The sequence below is a fragment of the Cololabis saira genome, chromosome 18 (genome assembly GCF_033807715.1).
Source record: "Cololabis saira isolate AMF1-May2022 chromosome 18, fColSai1.1, whole genome shotgun sequence".
Taxonomy (NCBI): domain Eukaryota; kingdom Metazoa; phylum Chordata; class Actinopteri; order Beloniformes; family Belonidae; genus Cololabis; species Cololabis saira.
The window spans coordinates 30,623,055-30,637,826 of record NC_084604.1 but is presented as its reverse complement, the minus strand read 5'-3'; the positions used below and the strand labels follow the sequence as shown (position 1 = coordinate 30,637,826).

At 43.6% G+C, this 14,772-nt stretch overlaps 1 protein-coding gene and 1 long non-coding RNA gene across 2 annotated transcripts; both read left to right on the top strand.

The window, feature by feature from the left end:
• Positions 1–5,395: 5,395 nt before the first annotated feature.
• On the top strand, positions 5,396–6,258 carry LOC133464806 (uncharacterized). Its single transcript, XM_061746993.1, has 3 exons — positions 5,396–5,455; positions 5,560–5,802; positions 5,921–6,258. The coding sequence occupies exons 1-3, from the start codon at positions 5,398–5,400 to the stop codon at positions 6,256–6,258; spliced, it is 639 nt and encodes a 212-aa protein (XP_061602977.1). The 5' UTR covers positions 5,396–5,397.
• Positions 6,259–6,296: 38 nt separating this feature from the next.
• Positions 6,297–8,058, top strand: LOC133418447 (uncharacterized). The gene is made up of 4 exons (XR_009770440.1): positions 6,297–6,352; positions 6,589–6,687; positions 7,088–7,134; positions 7,216–8,058. It is a non-coding gene; the product is annotated as an uncharacterized LOC133418447 (long non-coding RNA).
• The last annotated feature ends 6,714 nt before the right edge of the window (positions 8,059–14,772 follow it).

The following is a 14,772-nucleotide window of genomic DNA, read 5'->3' as shown; positions in this document are numbered from 1 at the left end:
GATGAAATGACATAAGGGATGGAAAGGGGGGATGGCAGTTTTACAGGGGGGATGATTTGGACCGTTTTTATTTCAGGGGGGATGCCATCCCCCCTCATCCCCTCTCAACCTGAGGACTGTCTACATGACCAGAGAGAACGTGTTCATAAGCATCCAGTGACATCCAGGATCGTAACCTCTCTCTGGTGTAGACACGCTCAGTTTCTCAGTTAAGTAGGTACATATATCTGGCCCGTGTATATGTGGCCACTTGCTAAAGTCTTCAACCCACTCATTAATAGAACACGGGTCTATTAAATCGCTCAGACATCATGGCCGTGTCTCAATATGCCCCCAAGTCTCACGCTTTGAGCGTGAGACACAAGCTCACATCCTCACGCGCCACACGTGGCATTTCTCACGCTGAGAAATGATTAACTTCACCACTTCGGGAATTCCAGCAGCCCATCTCACATACGAGTCAAAGGCAGATGACGCTACTATGCGCTGAGTGCTCATACAGCTCAGAGCAGCCGTGTTGAGTTGCCAACCTACCAGCCAATCAGAAAGTAGAATTTTTTGTTGCCGGGTACCATAATGTTTCCTCCACCATGCTTCACAGCTAGTATCAGGTTCTTTATGTGGAAAAAAAAACGCCTTTTGTCTCCACCAAACATGTATACTGTTTCTCATACATGCTTTGTTTCTTCTTTTTTTTTTCTTTTTATACCTTGTCTGCACACATATTAATGATTGATACCATGACGGTAGAAACCAAAGGCATATATATATGTGCATTATTACTATATTTAATATACATATACGCATACATATGCATACACATACATAAATATACACATACAAACCCAGTGATTTTTTTTTTTTTTTGCATGCTTGCATGCTAGTTTCTGAATGCTCTCCCCATAGCACCCTATTCCTCATCTTTTTATTTATTTTTTCGTTTATTTCGGCATGTTTATATAGACACATTTCATCTCCAGAACATTATACATTGCATACTCAACACATGACGAAAAGGGTACGGGAGAAGCTGACGCTTATCAAAGTCCCGCCCCGTTCTATGTAAGATTCATGATCACATCAACAACAGAATTCAGTAAGATACATAGTTTACCACATAGCAATTTGTCTAATTTCATCCTTCACAGTCCATATAGCATGTATGTTTGTACACGTGTCCAGTCCACTCATCCTGATCACCGTTCCTGTGATTTACTACTGTGTCCACTGTTCAGTTATTTTTATGTCCAAGTCTCTTTTTGCATGCAATCCAATTTGCAATGGAGGTGCGTGTGTCAATGCAGATTTTGATTAGTCGCTGTCCTCTGGCTCTCTAGCCGCCACAGTACACACACTTTGACAGCTGTATGTTCATTGCAGGTTGAATTCCTACTTTTTTTGTTTTTTTTAAAACATGCATTCTGACACCAACACTTGCAATTAACTGTGAAAAAATGAAAAATGCACTTAGAAGTACTGGTTGAGGTATACAGACAGACTTAAGATCCCCTCTTCAGTCTGCCTCCACTATCCTGGAAGGCTGAATATCCCCCCTCCAGGATGTGCTTTCAAAAAGCATTAAGGCACTCTGTAATCTGCAGATGCTCCCTTTCCTTTGCTATGCTGCAAGCAGCCAAGCAGAGAGTCGCATCTGTCTCTGTCACCAGCTGCTTTTTTTTTCCAGGTGCTGGTGAATAAATGCCAGTAAAAAAGAAAAAACAAAGTGTCCACCAGGTTGTTCCTGTGGGTGACCACACACAGCAGCACTGGCCTTAATGTGCTGGTCGCTGCTGGTCGCTGCACGTCAGGAGGGAGCTGGGGATGGTCAGACCTCAGCTGATGGAGGCTCTTCCAGGTTGCTGATCATGGCAGAAAAGTTCGGCCACTAGCTAGAGTTTTAACTCGAATCACAGATTAGCAGGGGTATAACAGCTGTCTGTAACGCAGCCTGTCCAGCTGTTTCTGCCTCCCCGACCACTGTGGCTGATTTGTTTCCTACGATGGGCCTGATCACTGCTCTCAGATGCTATCTACCATCCCCTGAGTAAGTTGCTTTTCTGTGCTGAGGTGTTTTTTGCACCATGACTCTGTGTATTTATACACAGTGTGAAGATGCCTTTTTTCCCTCCTACATCCCAGTGTCATCCTCTTTTGGAAAAATGGCGCCTTATAACAACTATGGCGCCAACGGTGTTAACCGAAGTCAAATTCACTGTTTGATATGTTCAAACGTTGTCATTAAAGCTGATTCTGATTCTGATCTTCGTGCCCACCTTACAGCCTGTCCTAACTGCATGCAAGCGCCCGACTGTCGCGTCGCACTGCGTGGCATTGGACGCGCTCTGTCCACACTGAACGTGTTATCAGCCCCCACGTTCTACCACGTTCTTTTGATTGACAGCTGAGACTCGCCTTCTAAAAGGCTGATTTATGGTTCCGCGTTACACCAACGCAGACCTTACGCACTCACCGAACGGTGCGCGTCGCCGCGTACCCTACACCGTAGGCTACGCCTACCTGAAACCTGAAAGAAACTCCTAAAATAACTCCTAAAAGAGTAAAGGGACAAGTAAAAGATGGGTGATTACTTGTAATCTTCCTACGTTTGTACTTTCTAAACAGAAAACAAGCTAATTATTCGGTGGAATAAGTGGGGAAAAAGACGCAATCAAACAGCGAACAGCGTGGATTGACCGGTGTGTGGTGTTAATGCAGCAAACATGTCAGCATGTCAGATCATTACTGGGATGTGGGGAAAAAGCAGAGGACACGAGAAATCCGGCAGGATCCGGCACAAATTAAGCCCTAATAAGATTAAGATAAGATTCTTATTATATCTTATTATCTTATCAGAACCTTCCAGCTCCCTGGCGATCTCCCTCCAGCCAGCTGCCACTTTATTGAGGCTCTTGTATTGAAATGACTGTTTCATACAGCGCTTTCAACTTTTTTTTTCAACTTTCAACCGGCTTTCAACGCGAGCGGCAGGAAGAAAATAGAAGCAGGGTCGCTCGCAACCAGTATAGACAGTGCAATAAAAAAATAAAGCAATGGAATTGTTTTTGACGCTGACGCTCGCTCGCGTCGCATTCATTGTGGACACGGTGTTACACCTTTCCACAATGCCAGCTCATACAGAACTCATGTTGATCATGTTGAACTCATGACATAAAAATAACTGAACAGTGGACACAGTAGTAAATCACAGGAACGGTGATCCACTCATCCTGATCACCGTTCCTGTGATTCACTACTGTGTCCACTGTTCAGTTATTTTTATGTCCAGGTCTCTTTTTGCATGCAATCCACTTTGCAATGGAGGTGCGTGTGTCAATGCAGATTTTGATTAGTCGCTGTCCTCTGGCTCTCTAGCCGCCACAGCCTTTGCCCCCTCCGCTCGTACTGACTTCATCTCCTCACGAGCTTTGGACACATCCGACCATACACTGGTCAGGCTCTCTGGCCTCTCTGACATCCAGGGGAGACTGACCAGTGTATGGTCGGATGTGTCCAAAGCTCGTGAGGAGATGAAGTCAGTACGAGCGTAGGGGGCAAAGGCTGTGGCGGCTAGAGAGCCAGAGGACAGCGACTAATCAAAATCTGCATTGACACACGCACCTCCATTGCAAAGTGGATTGCATGCAAAAAGAGGCTTGGACATAAAAATAACTGAACAGTGGACACAGTAGTAAATCACAGGAACGGTGATCAGGATGAGTGGACTGGACACGTGTACAAACATACATGCTATCTGGACTGTGAAGGATGAAATTAGACAAATTGCTATGTGGTAAACTATGTATCTTACTGAATTCTGTTGTTGATGTGATCATGAATCTTACATAGAACGGGGCGGGACTTTGATAAGCGTCAGCTTCTCCCGTACCCTTTTCGTCATGTGCTGAGTATGCAATGTATAATGTTCTGGAGATGAAATGTGTCTATATAAACATGCCGAAATAAACGAAATAATAATAATAATGTTTTGTTACTAGTAGATCATCACTTAACCACATCACCAGGCCTCTTTAAAGCAGTATTGCTGCTCTACAATTCAATCATCCATCCATCCATCCATCCATTATCTATACCCGCTTTATCCTTTCCAGGGTCACGGGGGTCTACTGGAGCCTATCCCAGCTATTTTCAGGCGAGAGTCAGGGGTTACACCCTGGACAGGTCACCAGTCCATCACAGGGCCACATATACAGACAAACAACCAGACACACTCACACTTACGGGCAATTTAGAATCATCAATTTACCCAGCATGCATGTTTTTGGACTGTGGGAGGAAACCGGAGAACCTGGAAGAAACCCACGCAAGCACGGGGAGAACATGCAAACTCCACACAGAAAGACCCTGCTGGGCCTGGGAGTCGAACCGGGGACCAATTTAATCAATCAATCAAATTTTATTTGTATAGCACCTTTCATCCAGGTACATGAAATACAAAGTGCTTAACATTTTGACTGAAAAAGAAGCATAATAACAACCAATGCACACTGACATACAATATAGTTAATTAAAAGCGAGCGGAGGGGGCAAAGGCTGTGGCGGCTAGAGAGCCAGAGGACAGCGACTAATCAAAATCTGCATTGACACACGCACCTCCATTGCAAAGTGGATTGCATGCAAAAAGAGACTTGGACATAAAAATAACTGAACAGTGGACACAGTAGTAAATCACAGGAACGGTGATCAGGATGAGTGGACTGGACACGTGTACAAACATACATGCTATCTGGACTGTGAAGGATGAAATTAGACAAATTGCTATGTGGTAAACTATGTATCTTACTGAATTCTGTTGTTGATGTGATCATGAATCTTACATAGAACGGGGCGGGACTTTGATAAGCGTCAGCTTCTCCCGTACCCTTTTCGTCATGTGCTGAGTATGCAATGTATAATGTTCTGGAGATGAAATGTGTCTATATAAACATGCCGAAATAAACGAAATAATAATGTTGCCCCCGTTATGCCCCTGTTACTACCTCCCAAGGAGGAACAGGGATCAACACCTGTGGAATTTTAAAGTCTATTCATATATATGTAATGATTTGGAACTGTCTTTATATCCCTTTTAATACTAAAAGCACATTTCATCAAAAAAAACTGAAACTGTCAAGTGACTGTACATGTTTATATCAAACGTCCAGCAGAAAAGGGGGCAAGAAACCCCTTTTCACTCGTCTTCAAACTCCTGTGTTGACTTTGCACCCTTCCTGGCAGATGTTGTGGGTGAAGTTTGCACTTAAATGTCCATCATCTTGTAAAATTTTCCATGCCACCTTGCGAGGATGTTAGCAAATGCAGGAAGTGACGTTTCTGTTGAAGTGCAACAGCGACGGACCGCAGCCGTGGTTTCTCACTCTGAACAGATTCATGCGGGAGATGGCTGGACGTGCTCTTGTCGTGATGAGGTTGCTGCTCCTACCTTTATTCCAGTCAGGTACAATCAACCAATATAATCTGATGCGATTACCTTAGTTTGAGAATATTATCTTGTGCATCCTGTTGTAAACCACTCTTTTCTCCTTTTTTTTTTTGCTGCAGGTTTAGATGGAGAGGTTAGCTTGATGTTTCCCGGAGGGACTTATGATATTAGCTTCCCATGTGGTAAAAATGCCTGCTATGAAGCGTGGTATTTTAGTGCAAGAGATAGAGGAGAGACCATTGCCGTAATACGTAATGGAGAACTCCGGGTGTCTAAACCAGAAGCTGGCAACTCAAGGTGCACTCTGCAAAAAGATCAGATGGGGGAGGATGTTGGACATCAGCGCTGCCCAGACAGTTCAGGTCTGCTTTCCCCCGACTGTCAGTGCTGCCGATAGTAATAGTGTGGCTAAATAATAAGAAGGTTCAAAGGGGCTGGGGATCTGGCATTAACCAATTTTCTCTCTTTTGGCGTCCATAGCACCAGATATAATCCTCAGGCCTGGCGAAGCGGTGGCGCTGCAGTGTGTCCTTCTCAGCTACGTCAAGACAAGTCAGTGCCGCACAACGCAGCGAAAACAGATCACACTGGCGTGGGTAGAGGAAGCCAATGACCACATACAGGAGGACTCCCAACCTCAGATAAACCAGCGTTCTCTTTGCGATATCACCCTGACTCTGATCCCCCGGCGTCCTGCAAATAAAACGTTTAGCTGCCTGGTGACTGTGGGGGGACAACAGGCCCGAGTGGATTTCTGGATCAAAGTGCTAGGTCAGTCGATGGTTGGTCTTCATCACTCGTCTCTTATGTGTTCATGAAAAAAGAATCTATTATGATATATGCAACTTCTCTCCGCAGATCCCAGAGGGAAAGGAAGAGGCTTAATCTTAGATCCACAACCTGAACGTCAAGGTACAGTGATATCCCAAAGTGCTAGTAGTATTTCATCTATTTCTTCTTTTATCTCTGTTTATTCTGGGAAGCACATTTCAGGCATTGCAAAGTAAAAGCAAAAAACAGGTATCACTGGGGGCCGCTTCTTTTTAAAGTCAGAACTGATATTTTAAAGGTCTGAATAAATTATGGATTCGGGGAGAGAAACGTGTCAGCTACACAACATATTTAATGAGTGTGGCTTCCCTTTTCAGGTCACAGCCAAAGCGCGATTGGGGCAGCTGTGGGGGTGGTAGGATGTGCGGTGTTGACAGCTATGATTGCAGCATTTGCTGTAAGGAGAAGACGACTGAGTAAGTTCTCCTAAACCTCTGAAAGTTGCAGGCTCTGATGAAACGGTCAATACGGAAAGCTGTCACATTTTCCCCGTGTCAGCAGTCGCCGTGTGTGCACATGGTACCTTACACAACTGTGCTTTGCGGTCTTTGAAGCACTCGCTTACATGAAGCGTGTTATCTTGCCAGTAGTGCTTTCACTGTCGAAATAATTGGGCACCTATGCAAAGTCATGTGGTTAAATATGCAACATCGTCCGAATTATGTAATCTGGATACAATCTGGATTAATATGTTGATCACATGACCCTATGGAAGAAGGATGGAAACTATGGAAACACTAAACATGTTTGATGTTTAATGACTGATATAAACTGACATAAATTTATGATCTGAGGGTTTTCTTTCTTTTTTTTTAGACCAACAGCTACCAGATGAATCAAGTAACACAATCAATAACAACTGTGTAAGTATTTCAAGAACAGATTGGAGCTAAACTGTATGTGAATGTCTCCAGATTGCACTGTAAATTAATGAATCTGTGCAGGACGTGAATGAAGACGGGGTGATCTACGCCGACATTATCCTCCCTATCCCCTCCGACGGAGTACAGATCCACGAATTTGAGTCCACAGAGTATGCCTGCATCAGATATGGATAGTGTAAACTCTCTTTCTCTTCATTTTTTTTGTTTTTGAGCACCAACTGTATTAAATACTGAAATACTGTGAAATTTGCAATATTTTCTCCAATATTGACGAAGTTGGCACTGAAGTTCCCCACGGTCCTTGACAAGTATTTTATTTTTTGACTCAAGTATTGAAGTGACCATATTCTGCTCGTGTTTGGCCATCTAATTTAAATTTTTTATGCTCTGCACTTACCGGTAGTATAACTTCCTGCACTTGTAGTTAACAGTCGAGGCTGTCGTGTTGTAACCTGCCCAGTCACGCATGCACTTCCCTCTTTGGAAAAAGGTCGGGTACTGCTCGTATTCACAGCCATTTCCACCGGTACAGAATTTACCGGACCAATTGCAATGCTTTACCGAATGACTCCTACAACAGCGTCCAAGAGCCACTATTCAGAACAACCAAGATGCCAGAAGGACTCCTAATAACACCATGGCTCTGCAAGTTTTTATAGCTAAACCAAGAGCAGTCTTTCATCAGCGTTCCTGCTCTACTTCATTCTGGACGTGTTTTCTTGATACCAGTTAGTTGTCGCTAACTGCATCACATGCTTTGTTTCTCTGATTCACTGTAACCTGACTCATTCTTTGTATCAAAGAAGATTAGGATGGATGACCAGGCAAGTCTTGGTGTGATAATATTGCAAGGCATGTTTATTTGTATTAGCACATTTCATGCTGTACATAAAAAGATTTTAAGAAGTGCATTTAAAAGTACAAGTTTTTTTTGTGTGGGTGAAATGCAAGTGAGACACAAGTGCTGAAGCACCTTAAATTGTTGTGTTTTTAGCACAATTTACCTACCATTTGTTACTCACAAACTTCAAATGTTGGAACAGCACCGACCTACAGCTTTAGTCTTTCTACAAATACACTGGTGTGCTAGGCCTCGTTCAGAAAAAAGTCTAACGTGCAGTGTCATAAAACAAAACAAAACAACAACAAAATAATATTTGCTACACAGCACCACTGGCCTTAGAAAAATATCCTGCATGGTTGCCAAACTTTCCCTCAACACTAAAAACTCATTTCTATGGAGATGTCTTGACAACAAAAGTGTAAGCCATACCTTCTACTTTTAAATTACTGCTGAAGTTCTTTTGCTAGACACGTTATTGGGAATATGACCTTATAAGGAAATTCTGTTGTGTAAGATGTGTATGATAGAGCGCTAAACTTTCCAGAAGAAGCCCACTCAGTACCCTAAAAAACCAAGTATTTTGTCCATTGAAAAATTAGAGCATGTTCATCTTGATATCAGAGCCTCATGTTTAAGATGATAAAGATAACGTCAGAAAATGCAGAAAAGTGTACAAAACTTCAGGGGTTTTACCAAAAATTACAACCCTGTGGTGCCATTTATTTCATATAATTATAAAACAGGACATATTTTACTTCCTGTATGGCTTTGCTGTGCAGGTATACGATCTTCAGCGTTACAGAAAAATGCTCAGACTCAACACCAAGGGGAGCTATTCTCTCAGGAAACAGTGCTCCTGGACACTTTTCTCATGTTTCTCATCCAACTCTTTCACAACCAAATGCTGCTTTTGCACTAGGACTTACTTGGCCCGACTCGGCGCGGCGCGGCTTTACACGGTTCCACACGTGTGTTTTCGCACTGCCAGGGGAGAAGCGGGCAGGTTTGGGTGAAGCTGCTGTGACGTACTCGATTGCGCAGCACCTTTGTTCATGTCGGCGCAGATGAGAAATCAGCTGGAGCCGGGAGCGGCTGAGAGTAAAACAGCCCGTCTACATCGCTTTTTTAAATTTTTCTCGACAGCCACCAGGTTTATGAACATCTGCACCTCAGAGTTGGATCACCAAACAGACGTTTTGCGCTTCATAATAAAATCGCTGTCGCTCTCGCGCTGACTCCCGCTTCCTGATTCAAACGTCTGATGGCCCCGCCCCCCGACCAATCAGAGGGGTGGAGGGTGGTGACGTCCCCGCCCCCCGACCAATCACTGGCGCGGAGGGTGGTGACGTCAGAAATAGTCCCTGCTCAGCCCGCAAAGAACCTGGCTGAAATGGTTACAGAAAAAAGTACCGACTTGGAGCGGCTCTACACGTCTCAGCCCTAGTGCGAAAGCGCAAAACGGGTAGAACCGAGCTGAAGTGATACTAGTGCAAAAGCGGCAAAAGTGACAAGAAGCCGTGACTCTGAAGAACCTCCTGCACTACCTTATGTTTCCAGTTTTAGGGAATCTGGTCCAGCGAGACTTCTCGTCAAAAAAGAAGATCTTAAAGCAGCACAATGTAACTTTCAGCTTTTGTTGAGTTTGGCGGCTCCTTTGGACAAAAGCGGTAGTGCTTTACCAGTAGTGTGGAAAGGGTTCCTAACATGCACCTCAAAGTTACATAGTGCCAGTGAAGGCGATACAGACCCCTCAGACCATGACAGAGGTTCATTAAACCTGTTGGAAGTTGATGTACCATCACAATGACTCTGGAAATATGATATTAAGGTGGAAAAGTTACATAGTGCTGCTTTAAGGGCACATTGGTGCATCTGGCAGTGCAGCCATCTCACAGCTAGAAGGTCCTGGGTTCAGTTCTCGCCGGGGACGCTCTGCGTGCTGAGTGCATTTTAAGTTCCCCCATGACTTCAGCACCCTGGGTGGGGTTTGCGAAACCACCTTTCTGTGTCGAGTTTGCTTGTTCTCCCCGTGTTCCCTTGGGTAGCTAATGTGAGCTACCCTCACAAAAAAATGCAGCAGTCCTGGGCTGTACATGCCCCCTCTGGCCAGCCGGGGCGCCAGATGGGGTGGGGAGGATCTGGCTGGAATAACGTGATCCTTCCACGCGCTACGTCAGGTTAAGAAGGAGATCTGAGCTGTGCTGTGCTGAGGGTGATCAATGCCCAGAACTGACTTTGGCCCCGTTTACACGGAGCAAAAACATTCATGCGTTTTGGCCGTTCGTTTACACGAAAACGGAGCTCAAAGTCACCAAAAACGATTATTTCTGAAAACTCTGGCCAAAGTGGAGATTTTCAAAAACTCAGTTTTCACGTTTGCGTCTAAACAGAGGAAAACGGAGATTTAGGCTTCAGAACGTCACATTATGCAACAGACACGTCACCAGCGTCATGTGTGCGACCTGTGTTTACAATTAGTTTGGCCACCGTCAATATTTTCTTGTATTTTACCTGTTTTATATTCTAAAGTCACACTTAAAAGTAACTCCACTTCTCTGTCACTCCAAACGAAAGACTCTCGTTCCGTCTTGGAAGTAAAGCCTGAATTAGGGTCCCGTGTTAACCAGCCATAACTGGAAGTTACACGTCACGTGTCATTTGTTGATGTTTTTTCCAGGATTCTGATTGGCTGGCATGACGTTAACAGCCTATTTATGCGGATTCGTGTAAACAAAGAGATTTTGAAAACGATCTTGTGTAAACGATGGAATGTTTCAAAACATAGAGGGGGAAATATCCATTTTTGTAAATACCCGGCTATGTGTAAACGGGGCCTTAGGTAGGAGCACTGGGTGATAAAAATGGGGAAAAAAATCGGGATAAATATATATATTATAAAAAAAGAAGATCTTGACTTCAAAGAGGATGTTAGTTTTTGCAACAACCGCTACCACAGTTACGAAAATAGTCAGCAGAACAAGAAGGCAGTAACTGATTGTTCAAAGGCGTTATTACAATCGTTAAGTAATGCAGAAACGCATATTGATGAAGTAGCGTCATAGTACAACTACATCATATTAATGGGGCTGAAAGTAGCACGTAACCGGATTTCGATGGCTTTGCACTGGCCGACTACGTCACATCCGGTGAAGCCGGAGACGTGCAAATGCTACATAAATGTTCCCATTATACTTTTGAGCTAAACTGGATCATCGACACATCTGAAAAAACACCTCAAGAAAGTATAAAAAAAGGGTTTTCAAATTGGTGTTTCCATTGCAGGTCTTTCTTTGCGATGTTTAGGTTTTGCTTAAATCTATAAGTGATGGAAACACAAACAGAGACAGGAGGTCAAACAGTATTTAAATGAAGTATGACATGACGTGCTGCAGCTTTGCCTTTGTCCAACATAAAAAAGGAGTCTGTGATTTGCGTTTATGTATTTTCTAAATCTTTTTAAACAGATGTAAAATGTAAGAAATCAAACATTTATTGAGGTCAGAACCCAATCTCCATCTTTATCATCATTCATTTATAAGCTTCAGAGGCAAGTTGGGCAAAATATAAATGACCTCCTGATATTTGAACAAAACATAGAGGCAAGCGTTTCCTACTGATTGGCCGGAGCAACATCCGCTACAGTTTGAGACAGCTTTACTGTTTACTTCTAGATTACAAATCCAGGGCTGTTGGTTATCTATTCATTTATTTTTGTTTTAGTGAGGTCACAAGATGAGCAGCAAGGAGCTGGTGAGGAGTGTTCAATGAATGTGACAAATAGTTGTCTGGGTTAGAAACTGCACAGAATCGCGGATCCTACCTCTAACTATGCTGAATGACCAATCTATCAATCAAACTTTATTTATAAAGCACTTTTTTATATGTAGCACAAATGCTTTACATGTTGTACAATTTAAAAAGTTAAAACAGCCCCCCCCCTCCCCCCCCCCACACACACACCGCGCACACAAACCCCACTCCCCCTAACAACAGACACATCATAATAATTAAAATGTAGAGTAGAAAAAAGGACAAACTACGCTTACTGAGGCCCCGTTTACACATAGCCGGGTATTTACAAAAACGGATATTTCCCCCTCTACGTTTTGAAAAATTCCATCGTTTACAAGAGATCGTTTTCAAAATCTCTTTGTTTACACGAATCCGCATAAATACGCTGTTAACGTCATGCCAGCCAATCAGAATCCTGGAAAAAACATCAACAAATGACACGTGTAACTTCCAGTTAAGGCTGATTTATGGTTCCGCGTTACACCAACGTAGAGCCTACGGCGTAGGTTACGCGGCGACGCACACCGTACGCATCGCCGCATACCCTACGCCGTAGGCTCTGCGTCGATTTAACGCGGGACCATAATTCAGGCTTTACTTCCAAGACTGAACGAGAGTCTTTCGTTTGGAGTGACAGAGAAGTGGAGTTACTTTTAAGTGTGACTTTAGAATATAAAACAGGTAAAATACAAGAAAATATTGACGGTTACAAACTAATTGTAAACACAGGTGTCACACATGACGCTGGTGACGTTTCTGTTGCATAATGTGACGTTCCTAAGTCTAAATCTCCGTTTTCCTCTGTTTAGACGCAAACGTGAAAACGGAGTTTTTGAAAATCTCCACTTTGGCCGGAGTTTTCAGAAATGATCGTTTTTGGTGACTTTGAGCTCCGTTTTCGTGTAAACGAACGGACAAAATGCATGAAAACGCCTCAGTTTTTGCTCCGTGTAAACGGGGCCTAAAACAAGCACACCTCTTTATAATAATGTTCACCAGCAAGTCTGAAACTTGCAACAGTGTTTAGAAAACTGAACACTACACACTGAATGGGTTTTAAATTATCTTTTTAATTCAGTCATTAGAAATTAAAAGATATATAGTGCATATTTTACATCGTTCTCCTTGTCTCATCATCCTCCATCTGTGCAAATATTGCACTAAAGTTGAGATCTCCTGTATTTTTGCTGCAGTACATGAAGTCCACTGCTAGATGTACAACTTTGAAGTATACAATAAATCTAGTCCGACGGCACTGGAGTTATATCGTCCTCCCTCCTCCCGAAGATCTGGATCTTAAGTGGATCGCAAGCAAGACAGAGGAGCTTAAAACGTGTGACTAAAGGCAGCATTGTTGCAAAACTAGACACAACTCTTATTTATATATATAGCATTGCTTAGCAGCATAATATTTTCCAAGGGTGAATGAGTGCTCCAAGCCGTACAGCTAAATGCAACACTTTGTTTTTGGCACAGACAAGGCCCTTTTTCATGCACGAACATGCTGAATTAAATGTCCACTGCTGACTTTCATCCTTACCTCTCTTTACTTTTTGCCTGAACACACACACCTGCGCACACACACACACACACACAAACGCGGGCAGCCACAGCAGGTAAGAGACTGCCGGAGCCGGCCCCGGTGTTGTCCTATTTGCATTTTAAATGCTTGCAGCAAGCCCACTACTGTGTTCACAGTGCAGTGCAGCACAGCTAATCTACACACCTAAGGTGTGTGATTGGCCATAGACAAGAGTCTGTGGGGGTTGAGGAGATGGTGACGACACAAACATTGACAAGACGGGTTGGCGGGGGAGAGTCGAATACAGTCAAGAAGCTACAGCTGGATAAGTGAGATGCCCACATATATTTGTGCAGGACTGTCGGTGGAAGTAAAGAGACGCAACCCACTTTGACCTCTCAAAGAGACTTCTTTGAACTCTGCTTACAAAAGATCCTCATCTTGCAAAATTTACAAAAAGTTTAAGGAATAGAGGTGTCGAAAGAATGTGAAGACAGGCACTCAAATCCACCCGTCTACAGCTCTGCCTTCTGTTAGGAGAGCGTCTATCTTTTATTTGCCGTGGCAGATATACACACCAAATCTGTGAAAAGTCACCTATTCTTTGCTGGCCCTTTCCCGCGAGGAAGCCAACACTCGCATATTGTCCACGTAGCTGATAAGATTTAAGCCGAAAGCCTTGAACCCCGGTGGATTCAGGCACCAGCGCGTCTGCCGCGGGGCTCGGAGCGGACGCATCAGCGTGGGGGCCAAATGCTCCCCGTCCCCGAGTGTGTAAATGTGTGTGTCACAGAGGTGTAGAGTGAGGGTCTGCAGCAGGGGCCGAGGGGGTTGGGGTTGGGGGGGTTTAGTCGCTGGGGGTTGTTGTGCGTGCGTGGAACAAAAGGCCTTGATTACTTAAATCCTGGAAAAGGGCAGGGGAGGAGGTGTTAAAAGTGATACAATGGAGAAACAACCTGAGCTGGAGCTCAGGGCCCTTCCTCTGGTCTCATAAAGCTCCCGTCCACACCCTGTCTGAAGATATTGACTCTAATCAACAAACTACATTCAACACCCGCTGCTGAGAATGGAAAAAATAATCTAAATCAATCCGGTTATAGTCAATGAGTACAGAGAAGTGAATCAACTACTTTTTTTTGTCTGTTTGTTGTTTTTTTTTTTTTTTTTTTTGCAAAAAATAAAGTGTACCTACAAATAAAATTAATTTAAAACACTTTTACTTTGTTAAGAGACATAAAAGCCAGTTAAATATGCAAAAACACGCACGGTCATTTGGGAGCATTCAGCTCCCAAATGTGCAGAGCACTTGGCAAATAACCTTGAAAGTGACATTTGGAGTTGGCTTTGACAAAGAAAAGAAGAAGAAAAAGAAGAAGAAGTAAAAAAAAAACCTGTTGATAAAACCTGAACTCATCGATACCTGCCAAAATCAGTGGGGAGGTGTGCGTGTGCGCTGCTG

Bases quoted from the DNA above. Each gene is read 5' to 3' on its own strand.
- LOC133464806 (XM_061746993.1), top strand. From the start codon at position 5,398: ATGGCTGGACGTGCTCTTGTCGTGATGAGGTTGCTGCTCCTACCTTTA. The intron at 5,456-5,559 runs GTACAATCAACC...TTTTTGCTGCAG, and splicing joins CCTACCTTTATTCCAGTCAG to GTTTAGATGGAGAGGTTAGC. The intron at 5,803-5,920 runs GTCTGCTTTCCC...TGGCGTCCATAG, and splicing joins GCGCTGCCCAGACAGTTCAG to CACCAGATATAATCCTCAGG.